We start from the raw sequence: 25,642 nt of genomic DNA on the forward strand, positions 1-25,642 counted from the left end.
GAGAGTCTGTACTATAAACAGGTATGCAATCGAGTTGATAGTACCAAGTATAAACATGAGAGTCTGTACTATAAACAGGTATAAACATGCGAGTCTGTACTATAAACAGGTACGCAATCGAGTTGATAGTACCAAGTATAAATATGCGAGTCTGTACTATAAACAGGTATGCAATCGAGTTGTGATAGTACCAAGTATTAACATGAGAGTCTGTACTATAAACAGGTATGCAATCGAGTTGTGATAGTACCAAGTATAAACATGGGAGTCTGTACTATAAACAGGTACGCAATCGAATTGTGATACAGCAAAGTAAAAACAAGTTATGTCAGTATATTTCAACAATTTATTAAGTTGTTCCCTCATATACACTCGACATCTACAGTGTAAATTGGTGTTCTATTAAATCTCTGTATATAGAATTACATAACAATCATAGGATAATGTCATCATAGCATTTTAAAATTCTTAGGATGTGAAGATGAAGATGTCATGACTTTTGATACGTCTGATTACCTGTTACAACGTGTTTTATAAGAGTTCTACCCTGTTAGGCAAGATTGATGCCAATAAAGGAAAATTTCCTTAAATTGCACAGTAGACAGTATATACCACTACAATGTACAAGTGTATAAAACCATACATCACAAAGCATGGTCACATAAAATGGAGTGATTAACCTTTACTTGCAGAAGAAAATGGCAGAAATCCATAAAATATCTGACAAGTCATGGACATTGATAAAAATGAAATCAAACAAATAACAACAATAAAAAGTTACATTAAAAAGAAATTACAAGCATACACCATCCAATCAAAAGATAAAATGTGATCTCATTCCTTTCTAATCATCAATATATAGCATTCAAATATAAATAATTAATATAATGGATATTTTCTACTGGGGATTTTTGCCCGAGTGTTTATAAATAGTGCTCTTTTCCGTTAAAATTTTTATAAACACGAGACAAATGTGTATATAAAAATCGAGAAGAAAAAACACATTTGCAATAATTAAAGGGCGAAATCTGAGCCGAGTTTGACACAAATAAGCTCAAATAACTACAAAAAAAAATAATTCATCCTTCAGTTCTGGTGGTTGGTGACTTTATACAAAGTACATATTTTGAAGGATGAAAGATTTCAGGTCACATCAACCTCTACAATTGACCTCAAAACTACAATAGTTTTAGGATTATGCAGATTTGAGTCAAGAGGGTCAAGCTTGTTCCATATATGGTCATAAACTTCGGAATCAAACTGGGTCAGACTAGCCTTTTAACTACTGTGGCCTTCCCCATGGTTGTTCTTATATAAAAGAAAAACAGGATCACACACCGACACACACCCTCACATGCAAAGGCATACACACACACACACACACACACACAGAGTAAAGTGGATTTGAGCAACGTCTAAATCATGTATAGTTGCTTTCTGTCTATTCTCTGGTTAAGGGTTACATTTTCCTTTCATTCACACAAAATGTTTCAAGAGTGTTTCACTTTTGCCATTTCAATTTTTTCGGCACTTCCCAGCTGAATTCTGGACGACCAAAATGTCCATAGCAAGCTGTTTTCTGGTAAATAGGTGCTCTTAGATTTAGTTCCTTTACAATGTGTCCTGGACGCAAGTCAAAATTGTCATGCACCACTTGGAGAAGCTGGGCTTCAGATAGTGTAGATGTACCGTAACTGAACACAGTGATGGATAATGGCTTGGCAATTCCAATGGCATAGGATACCTACACAAAAACAATTCATTGTCAATGCATGTTCAAACTAGAAGATGTTCGTGGACATCACATGACAGCGTACTACTGTTTATGATATCTGATTATCATTATGTATGACTGTTTGAGTTGTAATCACAAGAGGAATCGAGTTACATAAAAGTCTAGCTGCTGATTTCTGGATGTTAATTATTCATCATTGCAAATCTCTTTAGGGAAAATATACTGCAGTTTACAGAATTATCACAGAAAGCACGTAGTGTCAACTTACCTGAACTAAGACTCTCTTACAAAGACCAGCCTTTACGAGGGACTTGGCTACCCAACGGCTAGCATAGGCTGCAGACCTGTCTACCTTGGAGAAGTCTTTTCCTGAGAAGGCACCACCTCCATGGGCTCCCCATCCACCATAAGTATCCACTATAATTTTTCTACCTGTCAGACCGGCATCTCCCTACACATGATCAATGTAAAATTAAAAACTATTGTATTGATCCTGTGAACAGCTCAGGGGGGCCAACACAAAATAGGGGCAGTCTTATTGCAGGCCAGTTCAATCTAGTACCATTGATACTGAACTACAATATTATCACTGGGAATGGGCTTATTGCCAAAAACATACAGTATGGAGGACTTCATCTAGAAGGTTATCAAGACATTTATGATGTAATTAATACTTATACAACAATTCCAGTTCAGAAATAATGGATTACCTGTGGTCCTCCAATAATGAATTTCCCAGAAGGCTGAATGTGGAACACTGTTTTGCTGTCTCTGTATTTCTCAGGAATTACTACATTTACAACCTTCTCCATTATCTGCTTTCTCAACTCTTCAGTCGTGACAAACTCGTCATGTTGAAGGGAAATAACCACGGTATGCACTCTTATAGGTATACAGGCTCCTTTAACATACCTGTACTCCACAGTCACCTAAACGAAAGTAAATTACACATGTTGGAAAATGTTGAACTATTTAATCTGGAAAACCAATGTCACCAAGATCATATTGTTTTTAATGTTCAATCTGACCGAGAAATGTCAAGAGTTTGAGCCCCAGATCCATCGCCCATCAAGCAGTGTAACAAGGCTAGTTTAGTTTCTCTAAAAACTAATATGAAATAGAGTATCTTGCATGTATAGAAGATACAATGCTTTTATATAGACCTTACATGCAGGATTAACTTTTGTGGATGTTTAACAGACACAACCACAGTTTTCCCTGATGCATGTTTTGATGTATGCCTTGAACACTTTGTGTAACATTAATGTATATTTGTTATTCACTGAAGGCAATCTTAGTTTAGAGTTCTGATGGCATGTCAAAATACACTATTGTTGAGCCATATTGATAAATATCTGAAAATTGTATTTCAACAAAAGGCCCAGAGGGCCTTTATCACTAACTTGGTTTTTACCTGCTATGGTTATGGGGAAGGTATCTCAACTGTTTCAAAGAATAAAATCAAGATATGAAGTCCAGACACTGTAGGGGTGTAAAAAGACCCAAGGGATTGTTTTTACGACATGTTTTTAAAGAAACTTAGTCCCTTGGGGTGGGTAAAGACCTCTGGTCTTATATTTAAATCAGCATTGTGTTTATTTCTTTATGACCAGCAACGCTGTATATGGTTATGGGGTCAGGATCTCAACATTTCCAAGATACCACAAAGAAACTAATTACAAATCTTTAGGGTTGGGGAAAGACCCAAGGGCCTTTTTTAACATCAGGATTGTTATCTCTTGGTGCCAAGCAATGCTATAAACGATTATGGGGTGGGAATCTCAACAGTTTCAAAAATACGGATTAGTGCCATCATTTGTATAAATTTGAATCCCAGCCACCTAGGGATGTTACCACTGAAGTATAAATATCATACATTGCTTAGTTACAGAGAAGTTGTTAATATCAATTTAGCCGAATTGACCCCTTCAAGCCCTGCCCCTCTGGCCCCTGGAGGGTCAGTCCCACCATTTGTACAATTTTGAATCCCTCCCCCTAACAATTGCTACCAGTCCAATTTTGTTTAATTCCAATCAGCAGTTATGAATAAGAGATCACTTGTTGACGGTCGGACATCGGGGTATGGCATAAGCTCACCTTGGTCTTTTCGGACCAGGTGAGCTAAAAAGTTGAACTCTATGAAAAGTTGAACATTTTCAAAATTTTTTTATTGATGTGGTAAAGTGGAGATAAAAGAACATATCTTGTTGCTATATAAGTATTGCCGAGATTAACAACTTATCACTTATATATAGAGATAAACTTATAAAACTTCAAATATTTTCAAAATACCTGTGTTTTTGAGTCGGGTCTTGCCCATGAAAGTGTTCCATCCCTTCTCAGTTGGGCAATTTTAGCATTAAGCTGATGTGATAATACCACAGTCAGTGGCATACATTCATCAGTTTCATCAGTAGCATATCCAAACATTAGTCCCTACAAAATACAAAACAAAAGTTATACAGCATCTGCTAACCCTACAATCAGCCAATATTGGGTATCAATAATAATCAAGGGTAAAAAACAACAACCGTTAGCCTTACATCTTAACCCTCCAATCAGAGAGGTCCGTAACTCTGTTTTTAACAGACATATTGATGTGTGGTTAATATGTACTGTCCCATCAAATCTACGGACGGTTTACTTGTAACAAGACAATGCAGCGAATTACAGTCCACACTAAATGTGAAGTAACACACAGGACCTAGGTAAACCTAAGCCCCAAGTATGAAGTGCCAATGACGATGTTGTAATTTAGGGCAATGAGCTCAGACAAGATTAAGTACAGAAGGCCTTACCTGGTCACCAGCACCAATGTCGTCCTCATCCCTGTTTTCGTGGACACCCTGTGCAATATCAGGGCTCTGTTGTTCCAGTGCTACCAGAACATTACATGTTTTATAGTCGAAACCTGAAAGTCCATCAAAAGGAATCGCATTGAAGTATAAATCATATAGAGAATAGAAAATCTATCTATGACATAACATAGAGAATATAACATCTTATCTATGACATCATAATATAGAATATCTTTGTTTTATGAAAATCATTCTCATTGATACCTTCTTAAATATTACAGAGATTAACATTTTTAAGTGTGGGTTTTAATGCAATACCCCAAAACAGGATTATATCTGTGAATTAGTGTCTTAAAAAGGTAGTTCAAAGGTCATGGCCAAGGTCAGCAGGTCTGCAAATGTATTATCAATGGAAAAGTCTTGTCACAGGGAACATGCAGTGAAATATGACAGCCCTATTTCATAAGGCTAACATACTTTGGCCAAGACAAAGTCTTCCAAAAATAGGTCAAAAGTCACAGCCAAGAATATGTAGCACTGATGGAAAGGTCTCTCGTCTTCATCATTTTAAGCTAAAAATATCTTTTGTATGATTTTTAGTGGTGCACAGTATATAATATCAGTATCTAGATCATGATAGAAAAAGATATGTAACGCAATACGATTCTGACATATCGGTTCACCCGGGAATCTTTGTACTTTCCGTAAAATCTTCCGTTTTATAATACAAATTTTGAAAATATTCGATCAACTGGAGTCTACTTTCAATTTTTCTTTTTTCTAAGTGTAAATATCAAACACATGGATATTTCAGTAAGCATGGCAAAATAATATTTAAGTTACATTACAATTATTTTTCTAACTTTATTGCTGCATCTTCCAACTATGGTTTGTAGTATTTTTTTCCTCTAATTTGCACCAAATAATCTGTTCCCCTTCCCCAAGGATCCTTCTGACCAAATTAGAATAGAATCCATTCATAACTTTAATTACTTCTATATACTGCGAAACAAATTTTTGCAATAAATGATTTTAGTGACACATCAGAAAGAAAATCAATGCAAGCACCTTTTGATGAATCATCATATCCTATTTGTTTGATTGTTTCTCTGACGACCTTCTGATAGTCAACATTGGCTGTGGAAGTGATTTCTCCAGCCAACAGGATCATGCCAGTTTTGGCTACTGACTCGCAGGCTACTTTTGCATTTGGATCTTGTGTAAGGTGAGCATCCAACACAGCATCACTTACTTGGTCACAAATCTTGTCTGAAAAGAGATAAAATGTTCAAAGTTTGCAATAAATTTATTTCCAAGTAATATATATATATATATGTATATTACAGTGCATCCTTATGAAATTGGCTGAGTCTTCATCTTATGGGAATTGACTCCATTATGTAAGTCAGACTTGGATAAAACCATTGTCATTCATTATTTCCTGATTTCGATTTGATTTGTTTCTGCATATATTAGAATAAACATCCAGTTTCTGCGAAAGCCGAGAGCTGTAAAGACGATACATTTGATTGGCTGAAACTTTTACTATGAGCTCGCTCAACCAATCACAACTGTGAGATAAATACCATGCAGGGATCATTTTGGAGGGGGCCATGCATTGGCCTACAATTTTTTTTCTAAATGACCCACATGATTCAGAAAAATCCTTTAAATTTCCATAAATGACTCATAAATTATATTACAGATAGTTCTTTTTCTTGAAAATGAACAATCTGTTTGGAAACCAAAAATAATCCCTGATACGACAATATCATGTTATCTTGGATGACAGACCAGAGATCTAGTTGATCCATCGAATTCTTTAAAACCAATGGTATGAAAGCATGTTGGCTTTCTGTCAGTTGAAGAGAAAGCAGACAAAAAACACAGCTGTCTTCCAAATTTTTGTTAACCATTTGTTTGTTATCATTTGTGAAAAAACCCCATTAATTCTAGGCTTAATAAATAATTGAATTGTGAGGTAAGAATCAAGGGATACCTACTAGGAACCATGCACACAGACATCAAAAGTATTGACTGCTACTGGAAAATATGTTTTAGTACCACTATATGCTTTATATGGTCTTTGTGAGATAATACATGTCACATTGAAAGTGAATATCATCTTCATGTCTTATAGTACACTGCACTGATTGATTAGCTGATGTTGGTAACCAGTCACACCATTATCTCATCACTAAAACAGGTTGATTATATGTGTCCAAGATACCCCGGAAAATCTTATGTCAAAATATTTCTCTTGTGACAATACCATTTTCGAATAAAAGTGTTGAGCTGACTGATGTGTTGGTGTCAGCTCATTCCAAACTTTTGGGTGACTATAATCGGTTTAGTGTACACCTGTTCAAGCTAGAGCTTGTATGTCTTTACCTTCTTGCACAAACATAATTGCATACTTAACTTGTCGTTAAAATTGTGGGCATATTATACCTTGTGTTTTGTATTCAGTTGTCCTTGACAACAACACTATTGCAAAACACTGGTGATACTGAAGTTGACCAGATTTTTGTCCCTTCCATTTTTGTTTTGAATATGTTTTCATCATATGAAGATCAGATTATTCTAAAATAAACGCTCAATAAAAATCATATGAACATGTTTTTCTTATCTAATTTACAGATAATTTTAATACATGTATATCTGTAAGAATTCTTTTGGGGAAACAACTTTATGAAAATCAAGCATGTCTGATGGAGAAATTGTGAAAGGTTAACCTAATTTCAAATCATGGTGTGGAAACACTCCGATTTTCGCAATGCAGGCGAAACACAAGTGATATGTTTGAATTAAGTGTCTTTTAAATATAGTGGCAACAGAACAAATTTGAATTTTCACATCAAATGCCACCATCTGGAGACAGAGAGCCTTTAAAAAAGATTGTAAATATTTGATAACAAAAGTTAAACAAGAGTCCCAGAGGGCCTGTATCGCTCACCTGGTTGGATTTGACCAAATATCAAAAAAATATTCATGTTAAATTCTTTGATAGCTGTATTTGTTGATGTCAAACAACGATGTACATGTATATGGTTATGGCCTGTACATGTGGATCTTCAGTTACTGGAAGTCCAGACTCCCTAAGTGTGTGAAAAGAACCCAGGGATGGTTTATATGACTGTGGTTAAAGGAACCAAGTCCCTAGGGGTAGGAAAGGCCACAGGGCCTATATTTACAGCGGGATTGTGTTTATTTCTTGGTGCCCAGCGATGCTATATATGGTCATGGAATGGGGATATTAATGGTTTCAAAAATACAAGTAGCTATTAAAAAGACAATTTCTTTTGGGTCCGGGCCCATCTGGCCCTAGTCACCATTAACGCGAAATCTGTTCCCATTTCCCAAGGATGTTTCTAACCAAATTCAGTTAAAATCTACTCAGTACTTTATCACAAGTAGCTTCTTAAAGGCCTTACCAATATTTCCCCTTTTGGGCTCCGCCCCTATTGTCAGGGGGGTCAGAGTCACCTTTTCCCCTTCCTCCCAGGATCTTTCTGACCAAATTTGGTTCAAATCCATTCAGGACTTTTTGACTTAGTAGCGATTTGAAGCAATTTACAAAAAATTTGAATAGTGGAATGGTATTTGATCATTCGTACATATATACATATAGATATGACTTCAGCCATTAACAAGCTAAAACAGACGCAATGCTGACAATTGACAGATACATCGATCAAAACAACCATTTTGTGCTTAACCGTTAAAATTTTAGCCGTATTTGATGCTAGAAAAGATTAAAGTAGGTTTTATATAGTTTTCAAATGTGACTCAAGTTAATTTCACAACAGGCTTCTTGATTGAGCTACTAAAAAAGGTATGATGAAAAACAGATGTCTGAGAAGGAGGCTTTTTGACAGGCTTTAAGCTTATTGAAATCCAGTCAATTTATTACATTTTTACAACATTAACTGACCAAGTGAATATTTTTTTAATATTATCTTTTTTCCAGAACCAAATTATTTGCGACACCATTTACTAAGAAGTGGTTAATTTCCCAGATTCAATTATATATTCCCTACAATACCAATTTCCAAGCTTTCAAGGATTTGTGGCTATGAAATGTCACTAAACACTACACAGTACACACACAGGTACATGTTATATCAACACTTTAATGATTATATAACCAGCTTAGATATGACTGAATGGCAGCTATACATAAAGAAACAAATGCTGTTAAATCACCGAGTAAGCACAACACCAGTAGTTTTTCAACCATAACAATGAGGTTAAATGGACTGGATGAATGAACATGACCATAATATATCCATGAACTTTTTATGTTCCAGAGAACAGATAATTTTTTGCAATTTTGAAGAGACAATGCGAAAAAGAGTTGCTATGGAAGGCCTATCTGATATATTGTATTAATGATTAAAATTCTATACTGTACCATGCATTTTCATTTTTTTTCCATGCAATGTAGGCCTACCATATATACCAATGGTTTGCGATTTAATGGAAAACTAGATGACAAAATAAAGATAACATGAACATAACAAATTCAAACCGATTGGTCATCCCCAAAATCAGGAAATGCTGGCAATTATGTTCAGGCCTACAAATTGAATTTCAATTCTAAACAATCATCTGGAAGTTATGGAAGAATTTTGCGATGAAGTTATTAAAGAAGTAAAATCAAAGATCTGTGGTGACCACACATTAACCATTAACCAGCTCAACAAATCACTTCAAAAACAGACTCTCAACGAATTCGGTCAAAAACTGACTTGACAAGCCACGGGAAAACCATCTACTCAGGTTTGATCACACAGCCAGCTATGGACCAGAGACTGGAAGGACGACAAATTGTTACCCAGCGTTTATTGACAATTCTGGGCTGCCTATAGCTGCGATAACGTAGCTCTGGACGACGGACGGACAATTTCTGACAGATGGTCGTCGTCAGAGCTACGATTCCCTCCCATTGCTCGTAATGTAGCAAAACAGTTAACCTCGAAAATGCTACAAATAGCGGATATCGTTTAACTTTGGAGTAATAATTCATATAATTAAACATTTCTAATACAATTTTGCAATGGATTAGCCAACCGTCTAACCTAGAAATCTTTAATTCGCATATTCTGATATCATACTGCTCGGAGTATCAGTTGTCTCTGTGATCCGCTATGATACTTCTCGAAGAACTCTCGTGAGGATTCTAACCCAAATATGGAACCTGTGATCCATATATGGATGAAGCTACTACGATAAATAAATACATAATCAGAGATATTTAACAACTGTTTTGTAACTCTTGTGAAGAAAGCGAATCTTACTTTGCGTAATTAAATAATTTCAGAATGAATTGACCTTCCTCACCGAGGTATATAACTCCGAATCTGTTTTTCTGTTGAAATCTCGCGGGAAATCTCATTAGCGTCAATTTATTTTGATTTCCTTATAAGGAAATTGACCTTTACACTTGTATCAAAGAAGGCAGTTTGTTTGAACTGATATCTCTGTGTGTCTTGCTCGTTTTGGATTTTACTATTTATTGTCAAACAGTTGACGTAATGTTCAGGTTTGTGGCTTGAATATTGATAATAGATACCAGAATCATCAATTTACATGTAACCACAGCTAAATACTGCCCGATGTGAATCACATCGGGGCTTGCTACACTATCGGCAATGGGAGGGACTTCATACCCTGCCGGAGAGCAGTGTAGGCAGGGTATGAATATTCGTTCTAGGCTGCCTATAGAGGACCAATAGGTTCTGCAGGCGGAAACAAAATAAGGTAATGTGACAATGCATGCTTCAGAGATAGATTTCATCACTGGTTCATCGTATCAAATTATACTACAAATGAAAACCCCTTATTGTAAAACCATTCACATTTCATAAAAAGATTATTAATATGTAATTAGTTGGACGCTGCCATACAAAATTTCAACGAAACGTGTTCCTTTCGCTCGGAAAAGCATAACAAATTGGATAAATAAGTATATATACAAGTCAATCTAAATATAATAGATCTATTCTCTTCAATAGATAGCAAAACTTTACGCAGATAATGATCTTATTCTATATAAGCTATAATAGGCAATTTAGTGACGCAATCGATTCTATATAAAACATGTAAACATATCAAAACACGTGTTTGTCGGCTGTGTTTCGGGTTATTGTTGTATGGATACTGCATAACAAAAAATAAATCGTGAATATACCTGGATGTCCCTCTCCCACAGATTCTGATGTAAAAAGGAAGGTGCCAATGTCATCTTGGCTACATTCTTCAGCATAATGATGGTTGTATTCTTTATAATGGCCGCCATTAAGGCCGTTCGTTGTTGTAGTTGACATGTTCTGTTCCCCTACTTCGCTTGCTATCTAGTGGAAAAGAGGACGTTTTCATAGACCCATCGGCTTATATGTGCTTTTTCAGAGCACATGACACCGAACTCGGATTTTCATTGGATTTTATTTTCTGTACCTTCTCCTTCTAGAGAGTTCAGTGTACATAGAAATCATCGACTTCCGGAAGAAACAACATCCGATCAAAGCATATTTAATCATGGTTATTTGAAAAATTGAGAATTACAATATTTAATCGGCAAAACTGTTAAAATAGTAACGTCAAAAATTGTAAACTTTAGTAAAAGAAACAATATTGGTAACAATATACAAACCTTAATTACAATATTGTGCCACTGGTTAGCAGACGATTTTGACGTTTTGACAGACGGTCATTGTCACTTAGTAGAACCGAGAACCTACTCGATATGGCTTATGGGAAGATGCTTATTGTCATGTCAACGGTTGGATGCTTGATATATTTTCAAACAGGTCAGGAAAGTAGACAAATTTCGAGATTTCATCTTTGATATGTTTTTTCATTAATCGGGTCTCGGGAGAACGTTGTAGAAACAGTGGGTTGTCTTTCTTGACACAGCTATGGCAATAGATCTATACTTAATCCAATACCTCAATATAGGGCCTATTTCATTGTCATATCACACCAGTTAATAATTGAAAAGGACCACTATCATAACATTGATAGAGGCACAGAATATGTGAATGTTGTCAAAATAATGGAACTGAAGACAAGTTCATGCATAGAAATTAGACAAATTACACTCTAGATGTGTAAATCATTAATAAGTATACACCTGCAATACCTCTATAATATCATCCAACCATTCATAAATACAAATAATTATTATAATTTTAAAAATGAAAGATACTTCAATGTACCTAATACTAGAACTAACAATTATAACAACAGTTTTCCCCCTCAATGTCAATTACGAAACAATTAAAGCTAGTAATTTAAATTATGAATGTATGGATCATTTGGTTGATGATGGTTCTTGTTCATGTGGTGCTAATATTGAAAATGCAATTCATTTCTTCTTCTAATGTCCACTTTACTTGAATATTCGACATCACATCATAACAGTTTATAACCTTCTAGAATATGTAAATCTTCGACATCACATCATAACAGTTTATAACCTTCTAGAATATGTCAATCTTCAAGTTCTATTATATAGTGTCAGTGACTTGCCAACTGAGTGAAATACAATCATACTCTCCAACATTAGTTCTTATCTTAAAAAAGGAAATGCTTTCAAAATTATAAGAAATAATTATGTCTATATACACATATGTTTATATAAAAGGTCTATCAATTAAAAATACATCATGAATGCATAGAAGTATGAAAGTGAGTGATAATGTGTTTTCTTTGTTTATATATATCAATTATTAACTTCTAGTATTTTCCTACTACATACTGATTTTATAATACTCGTTTGTTCATTAAAATGGAAATCTTTAGGAAAAGACTGATATAGGCTGAGCCTGTTGTCCAATCCCTTTTGCCAAAAACACATCTTGATGATATTATATGTAAAAAATACCTTGTTATTATACTTGTTGTGTTGACAATAAAATATTTTGAAATAGAAAAATGAGACAAAAGTATATCAAAAGGTATTATGATTATAATAATTATAAATGACATAGCGTCTTTGTAATTCAAACTATATTTATTGTTTTGAACAAAAGAAAAATCACACTTTGGATTAAGTGAATACTTTCATTTTATATCTTACAATTAATATGTATTTCAGGTATTATAATTTTGAATTTGAGGAAAAGTATGAAAGATAATTATTACTTATACTTTTGTCTATCTGTCTGTTTGTATAATGTAGATATTATTGCTAATGTTGCACAACATGTATTTATCAAACTTAGTCTTAAGTACACAGAGTGACTCAGCAAATTATTACCTTCTGTGTAACAATACACGAATGTACATAGAAGGATTGGAAATGATGTAGCGAGATGACATCAAATTACATGTAACTCCCCCTGTTTATACTGTGCCTATTGGGATTTCATTCTCCATGGCGAAATGATAAAAATTGGCATGTGAACAAGTTATTTCAATAGTTCAATAGGTAATTCAACTTGAAGCCTTACGGCTCATAAGTATGCACAAAGAAACATCAATATCAGCAACATATATACAATATGTAAGTTAGGAGATGATAAACAAAACAAAAGATGTAACTGGTGATAGGAGTATAGAAACATTCATTTCAACAGCATTAAGAGTATAGTCAGGAGATGGACAAAGCAACATCTGTATAACTGGAGATAAGTACCAGGACCCAGTTTCACTAAAGGTCGTAAATCTGCTCGTAAGTGTAAACGTAGATGTTGACGTAAATCGACTTACGACTTTATTTATGATTCGTAAGTTGTGTTTCACAAAGCATCGTAACTCTGAACGTAAACGTACATGTAGATGTAGACGTAGATGGATTGGAGATCAATTATTCCATAGTTACGGAAACAGATTCTGCGGATGACTTACTTTCGTTTCGGTGTTTTTGTTGTCTGCTACCAGTAATATTGATGATTGAAATTTTTTTTTAAAAAACACAAAAACTGAAATGGATGGACAGGCATGATGGAGATTCTGTCCTTTTTGGACTCTGCTAGAATTCTCTGTGGCAAACTTTGTCCTTCATTGACCGCGCACGCTAAAAAAAGGTGATTAATCAAACATTACAGAGAAATGAGTCTTCCCTGTGCTGTCATCAGTAGGGTCAAGTTTTAGTCAATCAGTTACTTCAAATGAATGACCTTAACCTTCATTTAATGTCACAGCGGTAAAATACCATGAAATCTTCACAATCCAAGGGGCATAGGGCCTTGATATTTGGCCTGTAGCATGCTTGAATGAAGGGCTACAAAGTCCTTTCAAATGAAGGACCTTTATCTACATTCAAGATAACGGTTCAAATACGCTTACATCTTTAAACAATGATTTCTTGATATCCTAGAGACTCTGAGGCCTGGTATTAGGCAAATACATTGTAGTATGCTGGAATGAAGGACTAGAAAAATTATTCACATGAAGAAACCTAGCTTACTCTGATATTTGAATAAAGTGGTCATCAGCACAGTATCTGCAGAAATTACCTAGATTATCTTCAAAGTTATTGTAGAATCAGGTGATTTATACAGGTCCATTGGACCTCTTGTATATATCTAAGAACGCAGGTGACCACTTAGGCCCATGGGCCTCTTGTTTTCTCTTTTGTAATGACAATAACTGATCCATTAATATATGTGCTGCAGGGAAGTATAAGTACCAACTATATCAGTGCGTTGTGTTATAGTACTCAATGGTATGCTACGCATGCTATTATCATAATAGTACGTGCGTGTCTGTCCATGTGTGTGTCACATTTCTTTATTTCTGCTAGTCTCAATATTAGGAGAAAATAAAGGAAATGCATAATTAGAATGAAAAGAGGGCATTATTTCTAATACATATTATTGGGAATTCGATTTTCATTTAAACAATTTTGCACATGCATAATTAATGGCAATTATATAGATTCCATAAATATAAAGTTTGTACTAACATCAATGAAATTTAATCAACCATAGATTCCATTAATAAAGTTGGTACTAACACCAATGACATTAAATCAACCATAGATTCCATTAATAAAGTTGGTGCTAACATCAATGAAATTAAATCAACCATGGTATCCAGTGCAAAACCCAGTCAGTTTCTTATGCATTACGATAATAAGTCATTGAAACTAACAATTTGATTTTGCTGAAATAGATCATGCATTTTCCCATTTCGTAATTGTTATTTAACTTTAAGAAGACTCGGGCTGATACCACGGGGCTTGCAGAAAAAATATTGTTATACTATACCTCTTTTATCAGCTTTAAAAGAATCAGATTTCAAATGCTGGTCAAGAAACAAATAGTTCTAAACCAGTCTATACATATTTCATTGATTTATTTATTACTGTTTTATTTAATCAGACTATTTTCAAGTGTAAATCATAACCGCCCCATGTAATGAGGTACAGTAGATTTCTAATTACAGCTGCTGATCACAGTGACAAATAGAGACAAATATTTTTGAGAAGACTACTTCACACCACACATTTTAATAAGCAGATATTTATTAACTTAGTAATAATTATAGATAGTAGAAAATGTATTGATGCAAGTATTTTTTTCCCTTCAGATCCTGCCGCATTTTTCAAGACCATGATCAAAAGCCTTTTTGCATTAGGAGTCCTGACATTTTTTATCCAATGTCTTTGGTCAAGAATATCAGCTTTGCTCAAGAGATGGATATCATCTCAAGCTGTACATGCCCCTGGTAAGTCTTCATTGTTATATTTTGTATATTATCTTTTTTCTTCTTCATTGTTTTATTTTGTATATTATCGTTTTTCATCTTCATTCTTATATTTTGTATAATCTTTTTTTCAGCCTTCATCTGTCATTCTGTTTTTGTTATAATTCACACATTTGACTGCATCAGTTTTAATAAATTTTGTAGGAAGCATCTCCTCTGAAATCCAAAGTTTCTGCACTCAATAATACCACATGAGATGTTATTTGGTAGTTTATAACTTTTTCAGCATTAATTATGCCATTCAGTTTATCACCAAACACATCATATAAAGGTTTAGGATATCATAATTGGATTCGACAACTTACATCTTTTTCAGCATTTCCTTGATACTCACAAAAGGATTGTCAGTTTGTGTTTCTACAAGTACGATTGTGATTCGTGTACATGTATCATTATATTCAGGGAGCAACAATTTGGATTTGAACCCATTTTGCAATGTAACATTTAGTTCATGGGGTTGACCTCTTGTAGAACATTCTTAGGCAGGTCTGGCCTACATTGGGGTTCTTGGTGGAGGGTATAACGGGGCACAGGATGTTGTCTCACACCCTGGGCATTGGAATCGGGTTGATGGTGAGGTATCCAGGGGGGACCAGTTTGTTGATGTTGTCATGTTCGGCTGTCCTTGAGGATTTCGGGGTTCGTGCTGGGAATGAAGAATGTTTGAAGGTTATAATATAAGAAAACTGGGTAAAATTTCAAAGACATTTCAGCTTTCAAAAAGACAATTAGTAGAATTGATATTAAGGATTTAGCATAATATTCATGGGGGTTAATTTTGGAAAATGATACTTCTGTGTAATTTCAGCTGACACTCACACAAACTTAGTAACGGAGGAGTTATTAAGTGTGCCTCCAATTTTATGCATGGTTATTGGTGTAGTATTAAAAGGGACATCCATGAAAACTGAATATTTATGCTCTTTCTTATGATTTGGCTGTGAGGGCAAGGTCTTAGAAATCTTTATATAGGGAGAATTTAAAAAGAATTGATATTAATGTGTGTAATTGCCAACATGATGAGTAATTTAATTGTGTATAATGTTATTTCCACTTAAATGTAGAATTTATTATTGGAACCAGTTTAAAACACTGAAAATGCCACAGAAAAGTTTCTATTTTATTAGAACCAAGGAGAGTGGTCTTGCATCCAGTATAAACTAATTACTTATATTGTTTGTAAATGTACTGCCATCAAAATACCTGGTACCTATGTAATTAAAATTGTACAATAAACATTTAAATTGACAATTTTTTTTAGATGAAAATGAAGAAGAAAAGCAGTCAAAATTGAAAGTTCTTAAAGATGAAGCTAGATCCCAAATACAAAAGGAACACTTGCTGAAGGTAACTACCTATTTTGTGTTTACCTGGTTGACAGACATGAGTCCCTATATAGAGGATATTTAACAGTGTCTTCAGTAATACCAAATATATTTCACGAATGTGGCTAATATTTTGATATTTTTCACGAGGGCGTAGCAAAATATACCAAGCCAGCTCAATCTCTTCCAGAATTCAATGCAATCCCCTGTCAACGGCTCACAAATGTATGGCTAATCGTGACGTTTTGTATTCTATCTTGCATTATGACAAAATGTTATAAATAACTATAGGTCATCATGTGGAAACGGTTCATTTTCCAACCCCATAAATACACACACTAGACTTAAGAAATCTATCCCCTTAGATTGGGTCAGGGATATTTGTGTTCCACCAGAGACCTATAGCCCTAAAGATTCACTCTTGCATAAAAAATCATATTGATGATGAAATCATATAACATAAGCTTTCAATCATATATGATGAGAATATCATTTTGTACAGATCAAAATTGCCATTTGAAACTTTAAAATCAGTTGATGTATAGATGGAAGATCACAGCTCTCCTGGATGTAGTCCAAATTCTGACAATCTATCTGCATTTATAACATACTGTGTTTTAATGACTTCTCAATATTGGAAAGTCATAGAGGGATGAATAAACGAGATCTACTTTGATATTTGAATAAAGGTGTATTCAGGATCCACATCACTGATCAATTTAAAATTGCACGAATATAAAGCCTTAAAAAAAATGTTTCTTTAATCACAGGTACATTTTTAATTCATTTCTTTAAATTAAATCAGAAAACCAGATAAGAAAAATCTCCAGATGAAGAAATTCTCCAAGAACCAACAATGTACCAAGTTGATATGTGTGTTTTAGTTCCTCTACTAGTCTTCTGGAGAATACCTAGTGGTATACAGTGCCCTCTTATAAAGTAATAAACAAATGAAGAGCAGCAACTACTGAAGCTATACTGTTTGGAAACCTGGCTTACAGAATTGCTCTTCTTCCTTTTCATTTCTTCATTCCGAAAAGCTATTTCAATAGTATATTAGTGATACAGGCCCATTGTGTTTGAGATTTTGTTTGGTTTAAGTTTTGTGACTGAAATTTTAATCAACTGGTTATTTTTGAAAGCAGGAAGAGTATGAACTATCGTAATTTTCATGATTTTATGCATTAGAAAAAATCCTTCTGTCATAATTAATTGTAATAGATATGTTAAGGAATTTTATTGATGAACAATTGTCATTATGTCTAATTTTAGAAGTTCAAGGATAGTTTGTAGTTTTACTCCTTATCAAAGTGACACATGACCAAATATAAACGACACAATTCTCTTATCTCTGTTTCTCAATGTCCTTCACATTACTTTTATGATTGACCATTCCATCAATGTTTATTTTTTTCGCAGTACAGATATAAGAGACACTGCTAATAGTTAAACTGTTGCTGCTCCAAAAATTGAGTGGAGATATTTTGAATCATTATAGGACTTTATACAGCAGACATCAGTAATTAATGACCCATCATGATTACGTAGTTACGATCTCACTATCTAGTGGAAGATTTGTGGACTTTGGGTCCAATCACAGAATAATGTTATGTTATCAGTCCACATGGGGGCCGCGGTGGCCGAGTGGTTAAGGTGTACATACACTTTATCACTAGCCCTCCATCACTGGGCTGTGAGTTCGAAACCTACGTGGGGCAGTTGCCAGGTACTGACTGTAGGCCGGTGGTTTTTCTCCAGGTAATCCGGCTTTCCTCCACCTCCAAAACCTGGCATGTCCTTAAATGACTCCGGCTGTTAATAGGACGTTAAACAAACCAAACCAATCAGTCCACACCTTACATTGCTGTATGAAACTACATGAGTACATGTATGTATAAAAAGTGGCCCAAAAGAACTTAATTCTGTGTAAATAAATGGTGTGGTCCTCTTAGGAGAAAAGCAAATAGGGATATACATTTGTTGTCCTAGAGATTGTGATGACATTTTTCTATTTAGTTTCATTATTAATATAAATTAAAGTGTATGAGTTGTCAAGCAAATGGGCCTTTGTTTTTAGAACCATCATTAGGTGTCAAACAACAAAACGATGACACATATATACATTGTGTATTTTCACCTTGTAATGAACAGGATTTGATGCACGAGGAAATAGCTGGTTGAATAAGTGGCAAGATCCTGAAGGGTTGCGCAATAGTTAAATGATACATTACATTTTTCAGTTTCTAACAGGATATTATCTTTAGGAACATATGGCTATTCTATGGTAGGTAGAATGTTTTGGTGTATATATCCTAGTGGTACATGTGTCTCAGAATTGTAGTAATTTTCCTCAGATATTCACCAGTAAATAAAAGTTTTGTTTTAATTACAGTGAATCTATAAGAGGCAAAGCTTAAAATTTCCAATAAAAAAGCTATCAAGTCATGGATGATCACATTTACAGTATCTAACTATCAAAATGATCACATTTACGGTATCTAACTGTATCAAAATGATCACATTTACAGTATCTAGCTGTATCAAAATGATCACATTTACAGTATCTAACTATATCAAAATGATCACATTTACAGTATCTAACTGTATCAAAATGATCACATTTACAGTATCTAACTATATCAAAATGATCACATTTACAGTATCTAACTATATCAAAATGATCACATTTACAGTATCTAACTATATCAAAATGATCACATTTACAGTATCTAACTATCAAAATGGTCACATTTACAGTATCTAACTGTATCAAAATGATCACATTTACAGTATCTAACTATCAAAATGGTCACATTTACAGTATCTAACTGTATCAAAATGATCACATTTACAGTATCTAACTGTATCAAAATGATCACATTTACAGTATCTAACTGTATCAAAATGATCACATTTATAGTATCTAACTGTATCAAAATGATCACATTTACAGTATCTAACTATCAAAATGATCACATTTATAGTATCTTACTGTATCAAAATGGTCACATTTACAGTATCTAACTATCAAAATGATCACATTTACAGTATCTAACTGTATCAAAATGGTCACATTTACAGTATCTAACTATCAAAATGGTCACATTTACAGTATCTAACTATCAAAATGATCACATTTACAGTATCTAACTATCAAAATGATCACATTTACAGTATCTAACTATCAAAATGGTCACATTTACAGTATCTAACTGTATATAAATGATCACATTTACAGTATCTAACTGTATCAAAATGATCACATTTACAGTATCTAACTATCAAAATGATCACATTTACAGTATCTAACTGTATCAAAATGATCACATTTACAGTATCTAACTGTATCAAAATGATCACATTTACAGTATCTAACTGTATCAAAATGATCACATTTACAGTATCTAACTGTATCAAAATGATCACATTTACGGTATCTAACTGTATATAAATGATCACATTTACAGTATCTAACTGTATCAAAATGATCACATTTACAGTATCTAACTATCAAAATGGTCACATTTACAGTATCTAACTGTATATAAATGATCACATTTACAGTGTCTAACTATCAAAATGATCACATTTACATTATCTAACTATCAAAATGATCACATTTACAGTATCTAACTGTATCAAAATGATCACATTTACAGTATCTAACTGTATCAAAATGATCACATTTATAGTATCTAACTGTATCAAAATGATCACATTTACAGTATCTAACTATCAAAATGATCACATTTATAGTATCTAACTGTATCAAAATGATCACATTTACAGTATCTAACTGTATCAAAATGATCACATTTATAGTATCTAACTATCAAAATGATCACATTTACAGTATCTTACTGTATCAAAATGATCACATTTACAGTATCTAACTGTATCAAAACGATCACATTTACAGTATCTAACTGTATCAAAACGATCACATTTACAGTATCTAACTATCAAAATGATCACATTTACAGTATCTAACTGTATCAAAACGATCACATTTACAGTATCTAACTATCAAAATGATCACATTTACAGTATCTAACTATCAAAATGATCACATTTACAGTATCTAACTGTATCAAAATGATCACATTTACAGTATCTAACTGTATCAAAATGATCACGTTTACGGTATCTAACTATATCAAAATGATCACATTTACGGTATCTAACTGTATATAAATAATCACATTTACAGTATCTGACTATCAAAATGATCACATTTACAGTATCTAACTATCAAAATGATCACATTTACAGTATCTAACTATCAAAATGATCACATTTACAGTATCTAACTGTATCAAAATGATCACATTTACAGTATCTAACTGTATATAAATGATCACATTTACAGTATCTAACTATCAAAATGATCACATTTACAGTATCTTACTATCAAAATGATCACATTTACAGTATCTAACTATCAAAATGATCACGTTTACGGTATCTAACTATATCAAAATGATCACATTTACGGTATCTAACTGTATCAAAATGATCACATTTACAGTATCTAACTATCAAAATGATCACATTTACAGTATCTAACTATCAAAATGGTCACATTTACAGTATCTAACTGTATATAAATGATCACATTTACAGTATCTAACTGTATCAAAATGATCACATTTACAGTATCTAACTATATCAAAATGATCACATTTATAGTATCTAACTGTATCAAAATGGTCACATTTACAGTATCTAACTATCAAAATGATCACATTTACAGTATCTAACTGTATATAAATGGTCACATTTACAGTATCTAACTGTATCAAAATGATCACATTTACAGTATCTAACTATCAAAATGATCACATTTATAGTATCTAACTGTATCAAAATGATCACATTTACAGTATCTAACTATCAAAATGATCACATTTTCAGTATCTAACTATCAAAATGATCACATTTACAGTATCTAACTATCAAAATGATCACATTTACAGTATCTTACTGTATCAAAATGGTCACATTTACAGTATCTAACTATCAAAATGATCACATTTACAGTATCTAACTGTATCAAAATGATCACGTTTACAGTATCTAACTGTATCAACATGATCACATTTACAGTATCTAACTGTATCAAAATGGTCACATTTACAGTATCTAACTATCAAAATGATCACATTTACAGTATCTAACTGTATCAAAATGATCACGTTTACAGTATCTAACTGTATCAACATGATCACATTTACAGTATCTAACTATCAAAATGATCACATTTATAGTATCTAACTATCAAAATGATCACATTTACAGTATCTAACTATCAAAATGATCACATTTACAGTATCTAACTATCAAAATGATCACATTTACAGTATCTAACTGTATCAACATGATCACATTTACAGTATCTAACTATCAAAATGATCACATTTATAGTATCTAACTATCAAAACGATCACATTTACAGTATCTAACTATCAAAATGATCACATTTACAGTATCTAACTGTATCAACATGATCACATTTACAGTATCTAACTATCAAAATGATCACATTTATAGTATCTAACTATCAAAACGATCACATTTACAGTATCTAACTATCAAAATGATCACATTTACAGTATCTAACTATCAAAATGATCACATTTACAGTATCTAACTGTATCAAAATGATCACATTTACAGTATCTAACTATCAAAATGGTCACATTTACAGTATCTAACTGTATATAAATGATCACATTTACAGTATCTAACTATCAAAATGATCACATTTACATTATCTAACTATCAAAATGATCACATTTACAGTATCTAACTGTATCAAAATGATCACATTTACAGTATCTAACTGTATCAAAATGATCACATTTATAGTATCTAACTGTATCAAAATGATCACATTTACAGTATCTAACTATCAAAATGATCACATTTATAGTATCTAACTGTATCAAAATGATCACATTTACAGTATCTAACTGTATCAAAATGATCACATTTATAGTATCTAACTATCAAAATGATCACATTTACAGTATCTTACTGTATCAAAATGATCACATTTACAGTATCTAACTGTATCAAAACGATCACATTTACAGTATCTAACTATCAAAATGATCACATTTACAGTATCTAACTGTATCAAAACGATCACATTTACAGTATCTAACTATCAAAATGATCACATTTACAGTATCTAACTATCAAAATGATCACATTTACAGTATCTAACTGTATCAAAATGATCACATTTACAGTATCTAACTGTATCAAAATGATCATGTTTACGGTATCTAACTATATCAAAATGATCACATTTACGGTATCTAACTGTATATAAATAATCACATTTACAGTATCTGACTATCAAAATGATCACATTTACAGTATCTAACTGTATCAAAATGATCACATTTACAGTATCTAACTGTATATAAATGATCACATTTACGGTATCTAACTGTATATAAATAATCACATTTACAGTATCTGACTATCAAAATGATCACATTTACAGTATCTAACTGTATCAAAATGATCACATTTACAGTATCTAACTGTATATAAATGATCACATTTACAGTATCTAACTATCAAAATGATCACATTTACAGTATCTAACTATCAAAATGATCACATTTACAGTATCTAACTGTATCAAAATGATCACATTTACAGTATCTAACTGTATATAAATGATCACATTTACAGTATCTAACTATCAAAATGATCACATTTACAGTATCTTACTATCAAAATGATCACATTTACAGTATCTAACTATCAAAATGATCACGTTTACGGTATCTAACTATATCAAAATGATCACATTTACGGTATCTAACTGTATCAAAATGATCACATTTACAGTATCTAACTGTATCAAAATGATCACATTTACGGTATCTAACTGTATCAAAATGATCACATTTACAGTATCTAACTGTATATAAATGATCACATTTACAGTATCTAACTATCAAAATGATCACATTTACAGTATCTAACTATCAAAATGATCACATTTACAGTATCTAACTGTATCAAAATGATCACATTTACAGTATCTAACTGTATATAAATGATCACATTTACAGTATCTAACTATCAAAATGATCACATTTACAGTATCTTACTATCAAAATGATCACATTTACAGTATCTAACTATCAAAATGATCACGTTTACGGTATCTAACTATATCAAAATGATCACATTTACGGTATCTAACTGTATCAAAATGATCACATTTACAGTATCTAACTGTATCAAAATGATCACATTTACAGTATCTAACTATATCAAAATGATCACATTTACGGTATCTAACTGTATCAAAATGATCACATTTACGGTATCTAACTGTATCAAAATGATCACATTTACAGTATCTAACTGTATCAAAATGATCACATTTACGGTATCTAACTGTATCAAAATGATCACATTTACGGTATCTAACTGTATCAAAATGATCACATTTACAGTATCTAACTGTATCAAAATGATCACATTTATAGTATCTAACTATCAAAATGATCACATTTACAGTATCTAACTGTATCAAAATGATCACATTTACAGTATCTAACTATCAAAATGATCACATTTACAGTATCTAACTGTATCAAAATGATCACATTTACAGTATCTAACTATCAAAATGATCACATTTGCAGTATCTAACTATCAAAATGATCACTTTTACAGTATCTAACTGTATAAAAATAATCACATTTACAGTATCTAACTGTATCAAAATGATCACATTTACAGTATCTAACTATCAAAATGATCACATTTACAGTATCTAACTGTATCAAAATGATCACATTTACAGTATCTAACTGTATCAAAATGATCACATTTATAGTATCTAACTGTATCAAAATGATCACATTTACAGTATCTAACTGTATCAAACGATCACATTTACAGTATCTAACTATCAAAATGATCACATTTACAGTATCTAACTGTATCAAAACGATCACATTTACAGTATCTAACTATCAAAATGATCACATTTACAGTATCTAACTATCAAAATGATCACATTTACAGTATCTAACTGTATCAAAATGATCACATTTACAGTATCTAACTGTATCAAAATGATCACGTTTACGGTATCTAACTATATCAAAATGATCACATTTACGGTATCTAACTGTATATAAATAATCACATTTACAGTATCTGACTATCAAAATGATCACATTTACAGTATCTTACTGTATCAAAATGATCACATTTACAGTATCTAACTGTATATAAATGATCACATTTACAGTATCTAACTATCAAAATGATCACATTTACAGTATCTAACTATCAAAATGATCACATTTACGGTATCTAACTGTATCAAAATGATCACATTTACAGTATCTAACTGTATATAAATGATCACATTTACAGTATCTAACTATCAAAATGATCACATTTACAGTATCTTACTATCAAAATGATCACATTTACAGTATCTAACTATCAAAATGATCACGTTTACGGTATCTAACTATATCAAAATGATCACATTTACGGTATCTAACTGTATCAAAATGATCACATTTACAGTATCTAACTGTATCAAAATGATCACATTTACAGTATCTAACTGTATCAAAATGATCACATTTACAGTATCTAACTGTATCAAAATGATCACATTTACAGTATCTAACTATCAAAATGATCACATTTACAGTATCTTACTGTATCAAAATGATCACATTTACAGTATCTAACTGTATCAAAATGATCACATTTACAGTATCTAACTGTATCAAAATGATCACATTTACAGTATCTAACTATCAAAATGATCACATTTGCAGTATCTAACTATCAAAATGATCACTTTTACAGTATCTAACTGTATAAAAATAATCACATTTACAGTATCTAACTGTATCAAAATGATCACATTTACAGTATCTAACTATATCAAAATGATCACATTTACAGTATCTAACTGTATAAAAATAATCACATTTACAGTATCTAACTGTATCAAAATGATCACATTTACAGTATCTAACTGTATCAAAATGATCACATTTACAGTA

At 32.5% G+C, this 25,642-nt stretch overlaps 2 protein-coding genes across 2 annotated transcripts in view; one reads left to right on the forward strand and one right to left on the reverse strand.

Annotated features, from left to right (window-relative positions):
• Positions 1 to 332: 332 nt before the first annotated feature.
• LOC117323044 (S-adenosylmethionine synthase-like) lies at positions 333 to 10,917 on the reverse strand. Its single transcript, XM_033878040.1, has 7 exons — positions 10,727 to 10,917; positions 5,602 to 5,802; positions 4,534 to 4,646; positions 4,028 to 4,171; positions 2,446 to 2,664; positions 2,004 to 2,186; positions 333 to 1,744 (listed from the first exon to the last, which is right to left on the reverse strand). Exons 1-7 carry the CDS (start codon positions 10,860 to 10,862, stop codon positions 1,502 to 1,504), a joined length of 1,239 nt encoding a protein of 412 aa, XP_033733931.1. The 5' UTR covers positions 10,863 to 10,917; the 3' UTR covers positions 333 to 1,501.
• Positions 10,918 to 11,015: 98 nt separating this feature from the next.
• The window catches only part of LOC117323050 (UBX domain-containing protein 8-like), a 64,368-nt gene continuing 49,741 nt past the window's right edge, over positions 11,016 to 25,642 (forward strand). Inside the window, exons 1-3 of the mRNA XM_033878053.1 lie at positions 11,016 to 11,345; positions 15,073 to 15,210; positions 16,511 to 16,596. Of these exons, the coding sequence (XP_033733944.1) occupies positions 11,282 to 11,345; positions 15,073 to 15,210; positions 16,511 to 16,596 (288 nt within the window). The 5' untranslated portion in view covers positions 11,016 to 11,281. The remainder of the gene's footprint in view (positions 11,346 to 15,072; positions 15,211 to 16,510; positions 16,597 to 25,642) is intronic.

The sequence above is a fragment of the Pecten maximus genome, chromosome 1 (genome assembly GCF_902652985.1).
Source record: "Pecten maximus chromosome 1, xPecMax1.1, whole genome shotgun sequence".
NCBI lineage: Eukaryota > Metazoa > Mollusca > Bivalvia > Pectinida > Pectinidae > Pecten > Pecten maximus.